Source organism: Trichoplusia ni, chromosome 16 (genome assembly GCF_003590095.1).
Source record: "Trichoplusia ni isolate ovarian cell line Hi5 chromosome 16, tn1, whole genome shotgun sequence".
NCBI classification, from domain to species: Eukaryota; Metazoa; Arthropoda; class Insecta; order Lepidoptera; family Noctuidae; genus Trichoplusia; species Trichoplusia ni.
Window position 1 is genome coordinate 8467296 of NC_039493.1, and position 21549 is coordinate 8488844.

Sequence of the window (21549 nt, forward strand, 5' to 3'; positions counted from 1 at the left end):
TTATACATCATAATTAAATACTTTGGTTTGTGTGACAGAGAAAAAAATTGATTTAATTTAATTTTAAATTGATTTATTTTCAACAGTTAAAAAAATATTATAACTCAAAATTAAATTACAAGGTGTCAACTTTTTCTAAAAACCCTTTGGAACACCTTACAGATTGCTGGTAGCACTTTTCAAAACCTTTGGCATCACTGTCCTGGAAAATGATAATTTGTATTAAATTAAAGTTTTGTAGCTTACATGACTGTTTGAGCGGTTAGTAAAGCAAGATGACTTAAAAAAAAATATATACTTACATAATATGGGTCCCTTATAATCCTGTCACCCTGAGGGTCAAAGTCACCAAACATCAGAAGTTTAGCCTTGCTTCCTTTTGGAGCCCGTTTTTTAAGATCCCTCATGTTTTCTTCGTCCATACCAAATATGAAATCATAATGGTTAAAGTCTTCTGATATTATCTGAAAATGGATAAGCAATAAGTACCATGTTTCACATACTTAGTTAGTTGTTTAAAATTACACTAGGTCATAAAATATTTTACAATTTGTTCTAGCTAGTGACCTTAGTTCAAAAATGTAGTTTGTTTACTTACCTGTCTTGCATGATTATCATAAGGAACATCATGCTTTTTCATAGTGTCTAAAGCTCTCCAGTCAGGTGAATTGCCAACATGCCAGCTTCCTATAGCAGCACTGTCTATTTCCCACTGATCACTTAGATTCATATCATTTACAGTTTTCTGGAATACTCCTTCTGCTATAGGTGATCTACAAATATTACCTGAAACATAAATACATCGCTAGCAGTCGCCATTCAAAGTTATTTTTTGCCATTATCAGTTCGGAGCGAATAAAATAATATTTCGATTTACCCAAACAAATAAAAAGAGCTTTTTTCTTCTCTCCTGACATCTTGCAACTTATATTTACTGGTTTCACTTAGTAAAAATCGTATTTAATAACAAGAAGTTATGAGATAATATTCGACACTTTCGCACTTCACTGACAGTTTCTCTGGTTTATGTTTACGTTTTTCTAACCTTTCATCATCATTCTGCAGTCTATACTCAAAGCTCAAAGCCATTTGGCTTTGAGTATAGACATATTTGCACTTTAAAACCTATGGAATTTGAAATAGGTAGAATTCGTTTGCAATAAATGAAATCATTGTGATTTAGATACTATGCTTAATTCCTTTTTTAAGACCAGCGGCGGTAGGTCTACACATGGTAGCTTTGGCAGCAGGTTGTAGGACACGCGCCACCTTGAATCTGGTATCTGCATCGCTGCTAGACGTACGTCGTTAACTGCATTACTGCACTACAGTTAGCGCGGCGCGTCGTTTGACTATTAAGACAAGAAGGAAGCTTAGCCTTCACATGACCGAAATTTTAAGCCACGTAGATTTATATTTATAGAGACGCTGTTGGCCTCTTATTAGTTTATATTGAATAACAGCAGTACAACTTTAATACGGATGAATATCTTATTTTATCCTCCAAGGATTGGAAATAGGTAGGCGGTAATAAAAGATTTAGTACAAAAACAAAACTATTTATTGACAATAGCTGCACCATTGCAGGAGAAATAAATAAATTTAACAAAGCAATTAATTATCAGTCGAGGAAATTTTAACCAATTCCCCATCTTCATTTAAACATAATCTTTTTAAACGCAACTTGCGATATTTCATGTTACTTAGTTTTTGTAACGCATGTTCTGCAACATCCGATAGCGGTAGTTTTAAGTAGTCATGAATTGAACAGACAACTCTTCTACAAACTATATACAAAAACCTATGAGTCAACCCATCTGGAAATTGAGTGGCAAGATCTTTCCATCGAATGTCAGTCCATACCTGATACGACGATTCTTTAAGTCTGAAATTGAAATTAAAAAATATATTTACTAAAATAAGCAAAAACATATCTATTTGAAAGGCAACACTATGTAAATTATGAACTAGGTAGTTAGTTAGGTACATGGTTACTGTGAAATAAAATGATAGTCAAATCATATAAATCACTTGGAAAATTAAAGAACTAAATTATGAATTCTTGCCCAAAAAATACTAACTTCTTAAAAACCTTTTTCCTCAGTTTATTAAGTTTTATATGTTCTTCCGCAAATATTTGGACATGAAGATTTTGATACCAGAAGAGTCGTAGATATGTGTAATTATGTCCAAATATCTGTGCTATCTTCACAAAAACATCTTTTTCTATGCTTCTATTTTTTAGTTCTTCCAGAGGTAGATCTGTGTACTTCAAAAGTAGCTTCAAAAATCTCGTTGCTAATGGTAGGTTCCACTTTATTCTTTTATAATCCGGTTTTACTGCAAACAAAAATGATAACATTACAATTGTGGACATACTTCAATATGTAGGTATGTACAGTACAAGATGGCCAGTTATGGTTATTAAGATGTCACAAAATTAGTAAATCAAGTATTTAGATCGCCATCTTTTAAATGTCTAGACAATGTACCGTTTAACTTCTGTTGTAATCTCTTATAGATTCCCCTTGGTTCTCTTTTCAAAACTGATGATAAAAGTGTAACAGCATGGTTAGGATGATTTTCAAAACACACTTCCATGATTTTTTCTTCTTCTTCTGTATATGGCCCTTTGTTTGGACTGCCATAGTGTGTCATGATATGCCTGAATACTTGATATAGAGTCCTTTGGAGACCACGACTCAGGTATGCAACCACAAATCGTTTTGCCTGCTCTTCAGGTGTATTTGGCAATCTACTTTTACTTTTGTTTTTCCACCTAGCCAAGCATATTAACTGATCTGGTACTTCATACTTCTGCATGAAAGAAAACATTTTTTTAGACTTATATGAACATGATATAATAAAAAAGTGTTTGAAACCAAAATTTTTTATAGTAAACATGTTACCCGCATAAATTTCCTCCAGTTCTTTTTTATTTTATCACTTTCAGCCTTACTGATGGTGTCGGTAAAGTATGCTTCCCCATTTTTCTCATTTTCAGTACATTTCAGTGGTCTTGAAAGAGAATTAGATTGTTGGTACCAAGGTTGATACCAGTTGATTTCTTCTCCAGACACCTTCTGTACTAATAACTGAAATCATTTAATGTTATGCTTCATTTTAAATTATTGTTACAACTATTGTTATACCTTTCTTTGTGAGTAATCATATTTTTTCTATTTATATTACACATCTATTGGTATTTTCACATATAATTTGCCACAGTTTACCTAGAATTTAATAAAGTGAATAAACTAGCATTGTTTAATCTATATGTGAGATTGTAATTGATAAAGAAATTGATTATCTGCCATGTAATAACCAAATGGAGTGGTGTTAAATATTATGTTGCAATATTGGTATTTCGCAATATGTGTCCATTTATGTAAAGTTTATTATTTACGAGATTACAAAGTACATCAAAGCGTTTTGGACGCGTTTAATAAAAGCCTGCATATTTACCTCCATAAACAAATAATCTTCATCTCTGATTTCTTGTAAATATATTAAAATATTATCCATACACGATGGGTCACTTAGATCATCTACATTCTTAAATATACTCTCAAGTTCACTTTTTCGTCGGTCTTCTTGTCCATTGTCACTCATCTCAACATCTAAGATATTTTCATCTTCTAATAACATTGTTTTTAAATATAGGTTATTTCTTAGACATGAGATCAGCTGTTGTTCAATTTTAAACTATATTACTTAATGTTTTCTTGATCGTATAGGATATTTACAAATACTCATTTAGTTTTCGGTTGAGTGTAGAAATACTCCGAAAGTTCCCTTCCGAGCCTCCGGCCCCTAAAACCATGAAACGGACGGGACAGGTACTTCAAAAGTTCAAAATATAATAAACATAATTTGAAATTGATAACTAGAAGTTGACAGAACTAAAATACTCCCATCAGTATTGCCAACAAGACAAAAGATTTATAAAATAATTGAACCTTATTTAATAAAATCCTCAAAAGGATCTTTTATTCATTGACACTGAAGTGCATAATGATATGTCTTGGTGTCAAGTAAAAACCATTATTTAATCTCATTTGAAAATTCAAAACAATAAATACCACGTCCACATATTCACAAAAAGTATTAATTTTCTGTGAAGTCCACAGATTCGAAATTGATTATTACGGGCGGGCGGCGGACATACTGACATACGTGAAACTGAAGTACAAGTAAATAAAACCGTAAAACTTTTGTTTTCAATGCTTGCTTGATAAATAAATCAAATGAAGTGTTGTGGTTATTAAAATTACTGGGTAAGTGTGTACTTCAAGCTATTTAATTTTTTCAAGTTCTTTGTTATTGGATAACAGTAATTGTTTTCCACTATGTTTTGTAATGAATCCTATAGTGTTAAGACTAAAATTATTGTTTCCTAATTGTCTATCATTCATCGTAATTAAATGATCTGTTTCATGTTTATTATTATATTCATGTCAGTTCTTGAACAATCACAATTGATGCTTTTAAAAAATGTACAAATTTAAGGTATACTACATAGCATATTACACCAAATAAAAAAATAGTATGTGAACTTTAAAATCTCAATAATTGTCGAACCATATTAATTTTAATTCCAGGGGGGGTATGACCTAAACTTGTGTAGTCAACATGTTGATTATGTGTTTAATAGTATCAAGAATGTAGAATAACCTTAGAAAGATAACCTATGTCATTTCAATGTGTGCAAGTTTTTGTAGCTGGTGTAGGTTTCTCTTTTGGCAAATAATATTTTTAAATTTCATAATATTTATCATATTTGTTTGTTTTCTAAGATAAGTGCTATCACATCTGCACATAATGTCTGCTGAGATAACTTAGCAATAACAATTAATAACTATGTGTATAAGTGGTTCATGTTTTTCATTATATAATTCTTGTAGTGTTTAAAAAATATAAAGAAACATTAACTTTTTCATTTAAAACCTCTTCTATAGTTACTCAAAAGTGATTTGTATTTATATTACACCTATTTCAGATCCATCTTCCAATGAAGAGTGAAACATAAGAACTATGTTTGTATCAAACGAAAAAAATGTTAGTAAGAAAACATTTCAGAAACCAAATATCCTTAGAAAAAGCTCAAAGGTTTCGAAGCCAAGAGCAAGCCTATCAAATGTTGAATCTCCTGTATCTATATCTCTAGTCAACAATGCTTATGGGGAGGAGGCAAACATATCTTATAGTTTGGACAAGATTGTAAGCTGTGAGACTGAGGCACCAACTAATCTCAATCAGTCTGTGTGGAAGCTGACATTAACTAATACTAATGAAAATAAGGCTGAAGATAATCTACATGCTGCAATTGCTGTAGACCCTGAAATTGAAGACAGCTCTACAATTTCTACACAAATAAGAGGTAAGTTAATCATCATGTGCATATTTTTTTTTTCTTGCCTCATCTGTTTTTATTTTTATTAAACTTTTGGGAGATCTTGTAAAGAACATGAAGTTTAATCATATTGTGATTTGTTTACTCATGCATTAGGATAAATATGTTATTTATGCATCATACATAGTATGCATATGACAATCATACCTACATGAAAAATAAATTTCATGATACATAAACAATCAGAGTGACAAAAATAGCACACTGTTGACTGCCAATATTAACCACTTCTTCTGTTGTGGGTCTACCAGGATAAAGATTTCTTAAGATAAGTCTAAATAAAGAAAACATACTGACTAACTGTTTGTATTTATTTGTTTTCAGATGTGGAAAAAACTTTTGAACAGAGTTCACTGAATATTGAATCTTTTATTAATGGAGGCAGTAACACACAGGTATGTATAACATCCACATAATTGACTTGTATTTTTATTTTGTTTGTTTTAATATCAATTCTACTATTGCAGGCAATGCCTCTACATTTTGTTGAAAACACACCATCTCCTGAAGAAGACCCATCAAATTTGAAAACACAATGGTGTTTTGATATAACTAACGATGCCACAGATATTATAATAGAAAATTGTAAGTACAATAGTTTGTGAATAGTCAGCATCAAAAGTTATGAATAAATTAACACTGATTTATGAGTTGCCAAAAATATTTAGAAAATTCGGGTTATTTAAGCTACTTAGCTTCTCATATCCAATATATTATATTTAACTGTATTCAGAGGCCTTCAATAATATTCATGGATTTCTGTGGCTGATTTACATTGTATTTATTTTTAACTAAAGTGGAAAATAACTTAAAATTGCAGGCAGTGACTCAGTGACCAATGAAGATGAACAAAGACAGGAGTCAGTTTTTGTAGTGCCCTCAAGCCTACCCTCAGACTTTAATGAACAACAAATGCCTGCACATGAACAAGCTACTGAACAACCTACTCCTGTAGAAATTATGCCTGTGGAGTACTTTTCAAACAGAGCCATAAAGTATAAGGTAAGAACTTATTTTTTATATTTTGCACTCAGTTCAAACTATTTTGTGTATTATATTTATGAAGGTGTAAACTGTTTCAGTGTGACCATCCCAACTGCAGTAAGGGTTTTTGGAGTGAAGAAAAATTGAAAAAGCACAAAAATTCGCATAACAGGCCAGTGGTTCGAACTCCAACACAAGCAGTAATTGAGTGCCCTGTGAAGAAAGTCACTGCCGAGGGATTGGAGGAGAGATGCCCGCAAACCTTTCAAGTCAGGAGTGATCTCCTCAAACATCTGAATGACGATCACACTCCTGAAGATGCATCATACCGGTGAGATCAATGTTACTAATAAATTGCACTTTTTCTGATGATTTTCTATTATATGAGAAAATCGACATTACGTATTAATTTATATTTGGGTGGTAAATGCCTGAAGCTCACGTGGCTGCTGTATGTTTATATTGCACGGTGTATGTACAGTTGCGGCGTGTGCGGGCGTCGCTTCTTCTGGGCGGGCGGGCTGCGCGCTCACGGCGCGTCGCTGTGCGCGCGCGGCGGGCTGGCGTGCGGCTGGCCCGGCTGCGGCCGCGTGTTCCGCCTGCCCTGCCGGCTCAGGGAGCACGCGCGCGCGCACACCGGCGACCGCCCCTACCGCTGCCGCTACCCGGTATGTAACCACACAGTTATTATTTAGTTTAGACGTTGAAACTTCATGTATACAAAACATTGTAATCACTAATATACACAACAAATTTCAACTGTTTAGTTCTTCGACCGGTGAAATTTATTATTTTGTGTTTTAAAATTATTTCTTTGCAGTAAAGAAAAATACCCAATTTTAGTTCAGCTACTAAAACTTTCCTACAATGGTAACTATTGTGTGCATTTTCATTGTTTGCTCATACAATAGATCTTCCAAAGCTGATTTTGAGTCGTCCTCGGTGTTGTGTGATATGTGATGTCCCCTGTTGGTCAGGAGTGCGGCTGGGCGTTCCGCTCGGCCAGCAAGCTGGTGCGGCACGCGCGGCGGCACACGGACGAGCGGCGCCACGCGTGCGGCGCGTGCGGCCGCGCCTTCCTGCGCCGCGAGCACCTGCGCGAGCACGCCGCGCGCCACCACCGCCAGGCCGACAGGGCCACGCACCGCTGCACGCACCCAGGTACGGACTACACACAACCACCACTCACACAGATAGCCAGTTTTGATTTTACGGATAACTGAGTGACATTATTGCGATCCACAAACGCTTGTTCTGAGTCTGGGTGAATTCGCGCATCTGAATTCTAGAACCCCTTAGTGCGATAGTAGTTTAATAAAACAAAAAAGGTAGAGTCTACTTGAAATTTTTACACCTATTTCCTTACATTTTGACCCCGTGAACTCAGTTACCCTAGTCGCCCCTTTTTTATAAATAAAAATTCTAAATGTTATATTTCAGGTTGTGAACAATCCTTTACTAACATGAGCACCCTATACACGCACATGAAGAAGGTTCATAGAAAAGAGGCAAAAGATTGCGAAACATCAAACTCTCAGGATGAGCCGACAGTTAGAGTGGACGGAGACAATATCTTCATGGTAAGATTACACATAAGATTTTACAAAAGATTTTAATTTGCAATTTTAATTTTCGTTTTTTCAATTTTTCTATACCTATCTTTTACTTTTAATTTTAACATTATAGTAAACTTATTCCGTTTTCTCAGGTTAGTTTAGTAGACGAAGCACCTGTGGCTGACGAAGACTCGACAAGTGTAGAGGCGGTGACGAGCGAGCTGGAGGCCGAGTCCGCGGGCCCGGCTGCGGCGGGCGAGGCGGAGGGCGCGGGGGGCGCGGGCGGGGGCGCGGGCGGGGGCGCGGGGTGCGCGGAGGGGCGCGCGGCCCGCACGCACTGCACGTGGCCGCTGCCGCGACACACGCAGCTGCATCACTACGTGCTCGACGACGACACGCACGTAAGACACCACTGCTTACATCCTCTCAGCATATATTATGTTGGGGCTTCTAGATTCCTCCAATTTAGCCTTTAAGTTCTTAACGTTATCATGTTCTGACTGTTCCAGAACTAATCACGCACCTCAAAATACATATTTATATGACGATAAGAGATTTTTATAGTGTATATCTCTTCTACTTTGTTTCTTTAGGGTATTTTCACAAATCAGTTAAATTACAGGTGGAGCGAGCAGAGGGTTCCGGTAGCGATGTGTATACCGTGCGTAGTGATCTATTCCTTCACGGCAATGCCCCGATCGATGAGGACAGTCAGTAAGTAACGTTTGTTTCAAAATGCCTAGCAATAACCTATTTTGACGTACATACATGTAATACAATCGTCGAATGTAATGCTATGTACGTTTTCAGGCATATCGTAGGAGCTGCGGCCGAAGAAGTAGCACCGCTTGACGCCGACCTATGCCTTATCGACGCGCATCCTACTATTGATCTCATGCAGGTTTGTAATGCTCTGTGACTTGTCAAGCTAAATTCCACATTATGTCAATTTCTATAAGGCTTCTATAGGAATTGATATTAACTTGTTATTCCATCTATTATTTCGTTGTACAGGAGGAGTTGATGTATGAAGATGCTGCGGTCGACGAGTCCTCGTTCAGGGTGTTTCTCATGAACGGCGAGGAGCTTACATAGATTAAATCAACTACATACATGTAAGTCAACTTTACAAAAGGCTGCTACAAGCGAGTCATTGTTATTTGTACGTTAATATATTATAATATCACTGCGAGTGAAACTGTTGTCAGGTACAGTTCAGTAAGAATTTCATCGGAGTTATTGTACTGAGTCAGTTCTTTGCCATTACCTATCACAACTGTTATTGCTACTCAATTTTGTTGTTTTCGTGTTTGCAATGTTTAGGCGAATAATTATACTGTAGTGGAAAGACTGAATGTATTTGTCAACGACTCGATGATCTCAGTGTGCCGGTGTGTTGTTTATACGGTACATACTAAAGACATGATTATTATTATCTTTAGGGTGCAATACTATAATTTAATGTGTCTGTTTAGATTGGCCGCTACCTTAGGCTCACAATGTAATCTTAATGACTTTCTGATTAATTATACTCTTATTACTCTTTATATAATTAGCAGTCGTGTAATACGAGGATCAATTGAACACAATTAGATTTATTAAGTCTACTAATGGTTATGCTTAGATTGAAATGTGAGTATGTAGCAACGTCACTAACTTTTAGCTATCTATGCAAAAATAAGTTTCCAGAAATCACAGATGTCATAGACCAGTATACTGCGAATGTGACGAAGGATAATGTTAAGAAACTCCTATAGGTTACGTCCCGTTTTCGTAAGTCTTCATCTACCTATTTATGAATGTATTCACATATTTTTCGATAATAAATAATACACAACATTTTCTACGTGATGAAACAATATAATCCTCTATTTGGGAAAACTTTGCTCACTCTAAATTCGTAATGTAAGTTATGATCTCTAAAATGCCTTTTAGATTTAAGGTTAACTAGAGAATTAGTATAAAATAATACTGAATGTTTGTGATATTGATATGTCTTTAAAGAAACCATTGATTATTGTGCTTAGATACAGTTTCAAGTTGAATAGATATAAGGTACTCACTATTGAACTTGTGAAACATGTTACTTAGACTAACTCAGTTAATACGTAGGTACAAAGGTGATGTGAAATGTTTGTATGTAGCCAGGTTACTGTCTGTGACTAGCTCTCCGAGAGAGAATGTTAACGTGAAGTCATTGATGTTGTTGAGACTGCACGGTTTGATTGGATCGAAATGTCAGTCTAGGTTTCTTTTTAACGAAGACTGTCAATTATAAAGCTGCATGTCTGATGTCTATATCCGTCTGCGTCAACTTTCGCCTGTTCGCTATGATTATGTAATAGTTAATGAGTGTGACTACGTACCTATTGTATATAAGAAGTTATATTTTTGGATATACAAGGTAAATGTGAGATTGCTTATTTTTTGAGACTGTTGTCTAAATTATGATCATGGTATCGTTTTGTTAAAATTGTATATTTGGATGTAGATGTATTTCAAAATTATTTTTATTTACGAGTTTTATTTTGGTTGTTACTTTTGTTTTGTTTAATTAATTAAAATGTGTCAAGGTAGGTGTAATATGTACTATCACAGTCCGCACAGTATAGACATACTAAGTCAAATTTAAATTAATCACACATATCAATTATTTAGTTTGTTATATTAATCATAGTTTTAATTGGTTGCTTTGTGTTTAAATGTAGATTTTGCTATATTAGTCCTTAATAAATGTTTTTTTTTTGTAATACTTTTGATATTTATTGTTTTAACCCTTAAAGTGTTGTAATAATATTATATTAAACTTTAATCTTAATACTGGCTTTATTCAATTGTTATTGAATTTGTGGTATTTGTAGTTGTTCGGAGCTGAAATAATAAACACGAATAAAAAAAGGAGTTTATTATGTACAATCCTTATAAAACATATTTACACACGTTAAAACTTGGAACATATTTATGGCATACATAACGTTTTAACGAGGATTAATTTAACCTTTCAGTGTAAGCAATTTCTATACAAAACTGTCTGAAGGTTAGTAAAATATAAAATCTAATTAAAATTAATTGAGCCTGCATATTTATCCGATATTGTGAACATGAAATAATTTTCAAAATTTACAAAATTGTTTTATGTCCGTTGCCTCGCAGGGCACCATATTTATTTTGTACAACATTATTTTGTAACATTTCTTTAAACGACTTACATCTAGAGCCGAGCCATTGCTAGAAATCTGAAAACAATGGGCGATATTAATACTATTGTAACAAGAATAATTCGTTTTTGCATATTTTAAATGTGAAATGTTGATCGATTAATCAAATTCCATTTCAAAGAAAAACTATTTACTACAACTCTTTATGTGTTACAATCGCCTGCAATGAAAACAATAGCCTATCAATAACAGCATTCAAAGGTCAAAAAACATTACGAATAATATTTACATATTCATACACAATTTTAAATTTTAACTAAAGCTAACAATGCAATCTGAACATTATGGATTCGATTCCCATATAAATCATATTTTAAAACCCGATGGTGGTGTGCCCAATAGATAGCAAAAGGCTCGCTTCTGGGTTTAATTCTTTGGCCAAATTGAGCAAAAACTGCTTTCCTAAGGATAGCAGTTGCAAAGTGATCTGCATAATAAAACGTGCAAGTAGGTACACTGTACAGGTAAGGTTATGTCATACGAGCCGCGTGTGTCGGTCGGGCGGTGCGGGCGCTAAGTCGTGGCTTGTTGTTCGGACGAGTGCAGACAAGCGATCGCGGCAGTAAGCGAGGCCCCATACGAACGTGTACACTATGATGAGGCCAGCCATGGACGCGGCCAGTACGACGCTCGTGCGCCGGCCGTGCGACCAGTCCAACACGTCGTATATGTAGCGGTTGCCATTTCTACAAACAGAAGCATTTGCATCAAAACAAGTTTGTACAAATAGTCAGGTATTACGAATAAAAAAACATGTTCTATCGGTAAAATTGATTCATGAACCATGACCCACTATAGTTTGACATCCAAGTATAACAAGGTCGACATTCGTGTGCCGTTGCGAGTGGGACGTTCGGCATGTGTCGATTCGCCTTTAGAGCCTTACGGATAGCTTAATCTTTGACCCAAGTCTTAAATCAATTATTTAGAAGGCTAAAGAGATTCGTAAACTATTGTCAAATATTAAAAAGCTATGGCCCGCGTGGAGGACAGTTGAGGAAAAAATACGTAAGCAACAGTTAAGCGGTTGAGTTGTAAAAGTGTAACAAGTTTTTTACTTTCAAATTTACAACCTTACCTATAGAAGAATTTACTAGATAAACTCTAGGGTAGGTTAAAGCAAACCTCATGAGTCATTGGAATGTTCGACGCAGATAAAACGTTGCGATTTTTGTTATGTCATAAATTCCTATTGAGGAAGGTGTCGAAATGATGACGATGAAATCTCGATTACATAAAATCCGCAATTATAGATCAATGTCTTATCTAATACTTTATTTAAATATTGACTTTTGTTATACTTAAATATTTATAAGATGCATTTGGAGTAAAATAGGAACCAGATTCATAGTGTTACAAAAAGACAAAATCGCGTCTTTGAGAAGTAGTATTTTATTTCATTCTTCCTGGTTTACCAACCGATGCATTTCGAAACTATTTAACTGCTGTTTTCCGTCTTTTAGTCGACGCCATACTAGAAGTAAGAAGTAATATTTGAAAGCCTGGCTAGTTTTCCGAGTTCAGATGAGACATACTAATCATAGATAAGAAAAGAAGATTTTTGGTACTAGGTACTCACATATCAGTGCCACCAGCCGCATAGTAAATAGCGGAGAAGGCCGCGTACCAGAGCCCCATGCCGAGCGGCTGGTAGACGTGCAGGAACCGTACCGGAGTCCGCGACATCAGCAGCTCCGCCATCGCCAAGCAGGATGCGAAGCCATGCGTCGACACGTCCAGCCAAAACGCGCGATCACCCATCTCACCTCGCATTTCTGGAGTTATTAAACTTTTAAGAACATGGCTTTTTTATTATCGTTTTGAATTAAATCTTAAAAATAAACTCGCTGTCTAAGAAGATAAATCCTTGCGCTGTGATCCACAAATTGGTTGTGATTTGAATGTACACACATTCAAATCACAACCAATTTGTGGATCACATACATGATAATATGCTTGTTCTAGGCAGGGATATCCGAGTAGCCACTTTATATATAAGTGACACTTCATAAAAAATAATTAAAGACCTTACTAAAATAAGTTCAAACAGGATAAGTACACATGGTATTGAGATCTACTTATTATGAAGGTAATCCCCTACATCGGAGCGGTTGATCTAACCTAGAGAACGTCAAGTGGGAATTCCAGTAGCCAGTAATTAAACCATCAATAGCAATTACGTTGACATGTTATGGCCATAGTCAGTACATAGACTAGCGATTGCATGTCAAGCCATTTCTCTGACTATTCTGAACTACATTTGAGTACGTAGTTTTAAAGGGAAAAATATACCTGGGTCATACAGGAGGATCCAATAAAGTGCTGTGATCATTATAGAGAGTGTGACAGCTATGTTGAATACAGCCCAGTATAGAGACGTGTACCAAGGCAGTTGTTTCATATCTGAAAACAAACGATGTCAAGTTTAGTAGGTAAGTTTACAAATACTAACGCTCTTCTTATCCAAAACTATAATGAGTACCTGCTAAAACACATTATAGTTTTGAATAGTTGATAGTTGACAATGAGTTTCTATGTTTTCAGTGTAAAATTCGTACAAATGTATTTTTTTTCTGGGGTGAAATGCTAACTGATCCAAACTTAAACCCTACCTATATACTCTTGTTGGTTGTCTGGAAGATATTGCCTTTTAGCGATTTAGACCGCCTTTTGTACTCATCATATTTGTTTGTATTGACCTAATTTGTTTTTCCTTATGGTGTACAATAAAGAGTATTCTATCTATCTATCTATCTCTTGCCGATAAAAAAATCCCGGGCACCTTTCACCTCCTGAGCCAGAGCCACAGCATCGTTCGCACCTGCTCTGCTCGACTCTGGTAAGAGATCTGGGAGCCTACCTCCATTTTTAATGTAAAACTTCAGGAACTTCTTTAACACGCGTCTCTCCTCTAAAACTGAAATAATATGGCTTACGGAAGGTGGAGGTAGGGTTTCTGAGACAAAACGGCTACATGCATTTGTTTTGGCTTATAGAAATTGTATCTTCATGGAGTTTTGCTGCCTACCGGATTTTCTCTTTACCTAGTCATCGAATCCTTCTATAAGTATAAAGTCAAGCAAAGTAATGCGAAATTTATGCACGATCACCGTTTGGCATTTTTGCACAGTTAATAATGTTAATACCTATTACGTTGTACATTAACTGAGATTGGTAATTACATCGTTACATAATGGAACCGCAGCTCAAATGACCTAGATTTCTGATCTCTTGAAGTAATATAAATAGCATAGAAGAAAGTACGATCAATACTACAAAACGCAGTTGATTTGAAATGATATGAAACTGTAGAAGCTTCAATATTCCTGAACTGAAATTCTGTGATAACATCAACCTACTTAATAAGGGATTGCTAAAAAAAATCGACATGTAAGATTTTGAAAAATATTTTAAGTCCATTTTCAAGGTCAATGTTTTGTCATGCGGATATATACAAGGAACGTATCATTGCATTACATGGTGATGGCGACTGCACGGCGTTCGCCTCAAGTTGTACCCGTGATACCCAATGTTAATGGTTTATTTACTTGCGTCATTCTCGTAATACCATATTGCGTAGGGGTCTACCATCCGATGTCGACGGCAAAGGCTTACGACATAAGCGATGTGTGTCTCTATCACAGTAGGTACAGTATTAACGTGTAATAGCTGAGTTTTGTGTCTATGTAAAACTAACGGTAAACTGAGCGGTTGGATGTTTGTTTTTAGAGTTCTTATCTAGGTACGTAATTAACTTACGATAGATAGATTGCACACCACAGAGTACAGGATTGGACGAAGATAACTATGTGAATGGTTGCACAAAGGGAGCACCCTTTTGAACAAGAAGAACAGCTAAAAATGTATTACAAAAATAATTAGAAATAATAAAAAAAATAGACCCGGTATCCCACAAAACTATCCCGTAAATGAAAAGAGACGCAAATTATATACTTAGGTATGCCTAAGTTAAATGAAATGTAGAATCAATTTGTTGTAAGTCAACATTCCAGAACGGTTTGTTCATGAGTATTTATCGAGATCATTCTACTATATAGTTTTGGACCCAACTAGTATCCTAATAATGATACTGCTACATACTGCTATATGAGCTATCATACGAAAGTAAACATAAAAGGTAATTGGCACATAATTTTCTATGCATGGACCAATAGAAATCAACAATAATCGCAAAATCGTAAAAAAAAAAATTGATTACAAAAAATATTAATCGGCGTGTACTTTTCAATATCTTATTTTTATTACTTCGCGAACACGTTATGCTGCAAACTGGTGATAAAAATATTTAGCAGTTGGTTATCCTACAAGCCTATAAATATGATCATTAACTATAAATACAGGAAGGAAATAACGAATAGTTAAGCTTATATAGCGATTGAGCGTTGCTGGACAAAATGATAATATTTTTAATTAACTGGCGGAAAACCCGACTCAATCGGTCGTCAAATTTACTGTAAAGTATTAATATTTAAATATATTTTCCTTATGTAATTTCTTGACAGCTACTTTTTGTCAATCCGTATTCGTTGCATCGATCGTGCGGTTGCTCAATGCAGGTTGACAAATACAAACCATCATTAGAAATCAAGTCAAGGCTATTTAAAACACTGTTTAAATTATTTTCTTGATTTTCACATTTAAGTATCTAAATGAAATAATAGTCGTATGTGTTTAATAGATGGCTCGATATAGTAAAAGATATCCGGCGGTCTTAAAAACATTATTTACTTTTATTTGTTTTTTTCACAAAGGTACCATCGAGCTTGCTTTCTCAACTACCTAGTATTTTGAAAATCAATTGTTTTCCCGGATGGTCCTTCTAGAATAGAGTCCAGAGGGGTCCTCACTGAACCATAATATAACTAAATAGGGATCTCATAATAAAGCTATAGAAAAAAAAAATAAGCTATAGGGAAATAAAAAAAATAAACCGTTTTTTATTGAATTTATATTTTATGTAAGTAATGCGTGTCCAATAAAATTGATTTTCTCTATTATACGCGACTTTACACATGATTTGAAACAATATCGGTTGTTAAGGGTTTATTTATAATACTAGCTGTTGCCCGCGACTTCGTCCCCGTGGGTAAAATATATAAGTTATGATTTATACCTGCCTTGTTTTTTTTTCACATTTTCCATTGTAATTTCGCTGATATTAGTCGCAGCGTGATGGTTTATAGCCTAAAGCCTTCCTCGATGAATGGTCTATTCAACAAAAAAGAATTTTTCAATTTGGACCAGTAGTTCCTGAGATTAGCGCGTTCAAACAAACAAACAAACTCTTCAGCTTTATACACGGTGATTTTTTAGTCGTCTTACAAAAGCAGCCCAGTTCATGTATCCGACGTAAAATACCCCTAGGCGCGATTATTTTTTTTTTATCATCAACTAAGATTATAAGTACGAAGAAAATTAAACACGAGAAATCTGAAATATACTCTTAAAAATGATAAAATTGCCGCCGCCCGCGCCCCTCACCATTGTTATAAGGCTCGGACCGCGCTCGCAACAGAGCTGTGTTTCTAAAAAACTACAAATTGCATCATAATATTGAAAAAAATTGCATTGAATTTTTTTTCAAATCTCATAATTACCTATTTTTTTATCATGAACGTGTTCTAGTCATTGGATACATGAACTGGGCTGCTTTTGTAAGACGACTAAAAAATCACGGTGTATATTAGTATAGATTACACAACAAACCTTTATAGCACTTTTTGAAAATAAATGATAACTTACTTCGAAAAAAATAACAGTATTTTCACCGGCACTTATACCTACCTACAAAGTACAGTATGGTGTCTTTGGTATATTAAAACTCTGAATCGTCTATTATTCATTATAATGTATTGTTTTAGTAATTTAATTCTTGACATCCTAAAATCGTATCCAAGAATACTATGGAACGCGGAACCGTAGACAAAAGGTTAGTGTATCAAAAATAAACGGAGCAGTCTTTCCAAAAGTGACGATTAGCATTACAGAACATTTCATGAAGTTGAAGTTGTTTCAAGAAATATGGCAAAGTGTATGCTTAGTTAATGTGCTTTCAGGATTGTATCTAGTCGTAAAAAAAAAGGGGAAATAGTAAGTAGTAGTTCAGATCAAGTTTAAAAGGATACTACAAAGTAGTGAAAGGTTTCAAATGAGAGTAAGAAGGAACAAGTTAGTTTCAAATAAGTTTACACCAAAATACATATTTACCTATTAGTATTCTTGAAAGTGGTCATTTAAACGGCGGAAGTCCGTAAATATTCGCCTAAACCATTAAATTGTGAGGAACGACTTCGAATGGTCTGAAATGGTTTAAAGGATGCTTGTGTTGGTTAGAACAAGTTCTAGTTTAAACACATTTAATCTTCAAAATCATGTGGTGGGAAAATCTTTATAATGGCATGTTCTTTGCCTTGTCATATACTGTTGTTTGTTATTATCACTTTTTCATGTTTTAGGTCCATAAGGACCAAATACATGCAAATAATCTAGACGCCCACCAAATAGGTTAGTTAACCCAAGTTTTGTCTGTTTTAATACCCAGGCATTACCAGTTACAATGACTGCTACTAGTTCAAGTAAAGTAAACCGGTTTTACACTGTCTTAATCACGACGTTCGTATTACGAGTGAAACTTTTCTGCAAAATATCTCTTCTGTTCTAGAGAACGTATTATAACGCGGCTGTGGAAGCATGATAGCGCACTACACGATGTAGAGCGGCATCCTTCTCCCACCCCTTTAAGAGGTTGAGATCCCTCAGTCCTCTTGCCTCAAAGTGGGGTAGGTTAATAATAAGGTGACATGACATCCCTCTTCCACGATTGAAATAATACTTCAGGACGTGGAGATGACCCCTCTGTTCTTTTGCCTCAAAGTGGGGTAGATTGATCATAAAGCGACATCCCTCTTCCACGACGGAAATAATACTTTAAGAAGTGGAGATAATCCTTCAGTCCTCTTGCCTCAAACTGGGGTAGGAGAACATAAATTAGCTTCATTGAATGTTGATTGAATCTTCTGATAACAATGGCTCGCGTGTTATACGAACAATCGAGGCTTCGTTCCACAAAGGACTGATTAAGTTACAGATGATTAAATAGCATGCGGATGTAATCTATCCTATATTTGCAATAACGCAACTGTTCACCGGCGATACACGCATCACGTCGGACGGTCTTACTTGGAGGTAAGCTGATCAGTCTGTGATTGTCGTAATGCTTTAAAATATATTTTTATTTTGTATTTATCAAATTAATTAAGTAGGACGAGGCTCTCAATTTAACCTGTATTTTTATATTTATTTCCTCAGAATATCGGAGTGGATGAACCAAAAGTTTGGAGTTTACTTTTTATTTGAAGACGGTTGTATGTTTTATTCCTAAAAATATATTAGGACAAAATATAATATAATACTAATTAAATATATTTGCTATAATATCGTGGTAGTGACAGACGTATCAAGTATAAAGAAACTGCATTACGGTCGAAAATTAAAACCTCTATAATTATTTCTATTTTCTCTAAAGAATTGCACAATCAAGTTGGGTAAACGACGGAAGGTACTGTACTGCAGGTACAAGTATGGCTTTACAGAGGCAGAAGCGTAGCCTCAAATATTTCATACATATATTATAGAGCCTCTGGTTAAACTTGACCTATATACCTATTATGAGTACGAAGGTAAACTTCTATCGAGGGAGAAGAGTGCATATGACGATAAACATCGGTGGACGAGCATGTTGTTACGGCACTGGCAGTAATTGTTGTAAATGACAGCAGTTTATCAACAATAAAGTAAAATAAAAAAAGCAACTCTTAGCGTGTAAAAGGCTTGTAAATATACGCGATATTATATTGACTCTACCTTTGACTCCAGAGTTGAAATGATTTCGGAAAGGGAAATCATGTAGTTTTGAATTTAGATTTAATATTTTGAAATGTTAAACGTTAAACGTTTAAGCTTTATTCAATATACAAACATGATACTGGTATCGAGGTTGATGGCAAAATTTTCAAAACAAAATCCATAACATCACGATGTTTCCGATACAAAACGACAAACTTGTGTCCATTTAATGATTGTTCATCGTTCCGTGAACAACAGACCACCCACTTGACTACATAAAAAAGTAAATGTTGACACAATGATATGATTACAACTGTCACAACAAGTCATTAAAAGAGTATTGCTACATGCATGGTCATTTAATTTGCAGGTAGTCCAACGTCGACTTTTAAAAGATTGCTATAAGAAGGTAACTTAACCTTCTAACTTATGTCGTGTATAAACACAGATTTTTTATTATTATTTGATTAATACTTACCGTCAGAATAGCCTTTGTTGTTAAGAGCGGCAAAGGAAACAATTGAGCCACACAGCGTCATGCCTGTGACAAGCAAGAGTCCCCAGTTTGTGAGGTAGATCATCCAATAAGGGGTTGGGGCCTCTATGAGGGACCACGTGAGGATGGCGAGCGCCAGCGCCGCGAGCACCAGCCGCACCACCAGCAACACCACCGGCGTCTCCCCTCGTTGCCATGACGACGCGTAAAAGTCGGTGAGCCTTTCGTTTGTCGAAACCCACAAGGCCGAGAATGAGACACTTTTCCTATAAATTTTCACCATTTTCATTACTTATAAACTTACACACACTCACACGCACATACCTAAAGACTTAGAACACAGTTTTCCACATTTTCCGCAGTTCGATCGACTTTGCCGTTTTGTGCCGGAGTAGAATAGATTTATTTGTGATAAAATATCTTTAAAATTCTTATCATTGACTGAACTCTTCGTTTTCAACGTAAGAGTACAGTATCGATGTATCTTTATCACTTTATCTGATTCGGAATTTCAGTTACTTTTAGGTATCAATGTGCAAATAAATCATTTTTATCTTAGCTTCACTGGCAAGTAAAAAAAAAATGAAAATTATTTATGAAAGTAGTATCAGACTGTGGGACATCAATCAATCATTAATCTAAGTTAAAAAATATAAGCGCGTTACGATTGCGTATATTCGCGCGTTACGTGAGCGGCAGTGCGCGGGCGCAGACACAGATGCAGACTGGTGCGGCTCTCGAAGACAGCCGCGAAGCGCAGCACGCGCCCTAAACTTGCGCAAACTATAACCTTACTTATGTAATTACTTGTTTGGTAAACCCATACTGGTCAGTTGGTAGAGTTGTGTCAACAGTGACTGGGTACATTTAAGCTTTAAAACTGCGTTAGACGGTTGCCCGCGCGGATTCACAGAAACGTGGTTGGTCATTGTAGTTGGCGGGTGATTTTGTATAATCATGCTCCGACAACCACTAACAGTTTTCAGCCTAAATGCTTAATAAAATCTACAGTTCAATTATGACAAATATTTATTTAGTAACGTTACTACAGGTAGACATATTCTTATGTCGGCAAAACCATTAGAAAAAATCTAACGTGAGTTGTGATTGTATTTATCTGTATCTAATCTTATGTTTGTACGTTTGGTGACGCATAGCTTCATACTTTACATTGATATGTTTTATAAAATAAATACTAAAGCATGACTCACTATTGCTCTGAAATAACTTATCTCTGAAAAATATGTTCAGTTTATCGGATGTGAATATTACGAACATCGTTTTGCTCTACATTTTGATTCAATTTTTACCTGTAAGTAATGAAACCTTCTTGATATTCTACACATAGGTGGTAGTAATCGAATACGGAACTAATACGACTTAAAACAACTGTTGGTTTAACTAAAACAAACTCAAGGTCTCGCGGATTAACCCTGTACGAATTAATTACACGTTCAAAAGATTATCGAGATTATTACTAAGGAGAATATAATAATATAATAAGCATATCACTTAAAAGTTGTCGCACACGCATTGTAATTATTCAAGGAGTTTCACAATATATTAATGAGAATTCTTAGTATATTTTTTAAACTCATCATAATTATGTTACAAACGCAAGTCATGATGATTTTCTCACATTGTTATAGACGGTTAATAAGTTGTTACAAGAAAAAAGTACAGATTGTTTTTTTCTTCCTTTTGTTTTGGTTTTAAAAACCCCTCGAATAGAGTCGAGGATGTGGTTGTGGGTTTAATCTTAGTAAGCATTAGATATCTGCTTTGAAATATAAACATATTAATTTTGTATGCGGAATCCCCCATGTCTTTGGGTGCTTGATCCTTACTAATCCGAATTAAGTATCAGAAAAAAAGCAATTAGATAATTAAAATTATAATCATCTAGATTTTATTACATTTCAGCAGTGATTTAAGCTTCAACCCAGTTATAACCGGTGATTATAAATAAATTAGGTAAGCAAGTTCAGGTTTTAAATCAAACTATTTGCATGACAA

At 35.2% G+C, this 21549-nt stretch overlaps 4 protein-coding genes across 4 annotated transcripts; 1 reads left to right on the forward strand and 3 right to left on the reverse strand.

Moving 5' to 3' along the window:
* Positions 1-51: 51 nt before the first annotated feature.
* LOC113501879 (low molecular weight phosphotyrosine protein phosphatase 1-like) lies at positions 52-1037 on the reverse strand. Its single transcript, XM_026883179.1, has 4 exons — positions 878-1037; positions 599-786; positions 303-464; positions 52-202 (listed from the first exon to the last, which is right to left on the reverse strand). Exons 1-4 carry the CDS (start codon positions 915-917, stop codon positions 116-118), a joined length of 477 nt encoding a protein of 158 aa, XP_026738980.1. The 5' UTR covers positions 918-1037; the 3' UTR covers positions 52-115.
* Positions 1038-1543: 506 nt separating this feature from the next.
* On the reverse strand, positions 1544-3848 carry LOC113501873. The gene is made up of 5 exons (XM_026883172.1): positions 3466-3848; positions 2910-3095; positions 2493-2817; positions 2082-2340; positions 1544-1885 (listed from the first exon to the last, which is right to left on the reverse strand). Exons 1-5 carry the CDS (start codon positions 3646-3648, stop codon positions 1615-1617), a joined length of 1224 nt encoding a protein of 407 aa, XP_026738973.1. The 5' UTR covers positions 3649-3848; the 3' UTR covers positions 1544-1614.
* A 298-nt stretch (positions 3849-4146) lies between these two features.
* On the forward strand, positions 4147-10705 carry LOC113501880 (myoneurin-like). The gene is made up of 13 exons (XM_026883180.1): positions 4147-4277; positions 5000-5380; positions 5738-5808; positions 5881-5998; positions 6234-6415; positions 6496-6728; positions 6879-7065; positions 7375-7558; positions 7838-7977; positions 8106-8354; positions 8576-8667; positions 8764-8854; positions 8968-10705. Exons 2-13 carry the CDS (start codon positions 5035-5037, stop codon positions 9046-9048), a joined length of 1974 nt encoding a protein of 657 aa, XP_026738981.1. The 5' UTR covers positions 4147-4277; positions 5000-5034; the 3' UTR covers positions 9049-10705.
* Positions 10706-10843: 138 nt separating this feature from the next.
* On the reverse strand, positions 10844-20121 carry LOC113501878 (protein rolling stone-like). Its single transcript, XM_026883178.1, has 4 exons — positions 19516-20121; positions 13464-13574; positions 12751-12946; positions 10844-11857 (listed from the first exon to the last, which is right to left on the reverse strand). Exons 1-4 carry the CDS (start codon positions 19820-19822, stop codon positions 11647-11649), a joined length of 825 nt encoding a protein of 274 aa, XP_026738979.1. The 5' UTR covers positions 19823-20121; the 3' UTR covers positions 10844-11646.
* Between the last annotated feature and the right edge of the window lie 1428 nt (positions 20122-21549).

Coding starts and splice junctions, on each gene's coding strand:
- LOC113501880 (XM_026883180.1), top strand. CDS start 5,035: ATGTTTGTATCAAACGAAAAAAATGTTAGTAAGAAAACATTTCAGAAA. Junction 6,416..6,495: donor ACAGAGCCATAAAGTATAAG/GTAAGAACTTAT, acceptor AAACTGTTTCAG/TGTGACCATCCCAACTGCAG. Junction 8,855..8,967: donor CTACTATTGATCTCATGCAG/GTTTGTAATGCT, acceptor TTCGTTGTACAG/GAGGAGTTGATGTATGAAGA.
- LOC113501879 (XM_026883179.1), bottom strand. CDS start 917: ATGTCAGGAGAGAAGAAAAAAGCTCTTTTTATTTGTTTGG. Junction 787..877: donor AGCTCTTTTTATTTGTTTGG/GTAAATCGAAAT, acceptor TTTATGTTTCAG/GTAATATTTGTAGATCACCT. Junction 465..598: donor ATGATAATCATGCAAGACAG/GTAAGTAAACAA, acceptor ATCCATTTTCAG/ATAATATCAGAAGACTTTAA.
- LOC113501878 (XM_026883178.1), bottom strand. CDS start 19,822: ATGAAAATGGTGAAAATTTATAGGAAAAGTGTCTCATTCTCGGCCTTG. Junction 12,947..13,463: donor GATCCTCCTGTATGACCCAG/GTATATTTTTCC, acceptor TAATAACTCCAG/AAATGCGAGGTGAGATGGGT. Junction 11,858..12,750: donor GCGGCTGGTGGCACTGATAT/GTGAGTACCTAG, acceptor TTCTGTTTGTAG/AAATGGCAACCGCTACATAT.
- LOC113501873 (XM_026883172.1), bottom strand. CDS start 3,648: ATGTTATTAGAAGATGAAAATATCTTAGATGTTGAGATGAGTGACAAT. Junction 2,341..2,492: donor ATTACAACAGAAGTTAAACG/GTACATTGTCTA, acceptor TTTTGTTTGCAG/TAAAACCGGATTATAAAAGA. Junction 1,886..2,081: donor AGGAAAAAGGTTTTTAAGAA/GTTAGTATTTTT, acceptor TTTCAATTTCAG/ACTTAAAGAATCGTCGTATC.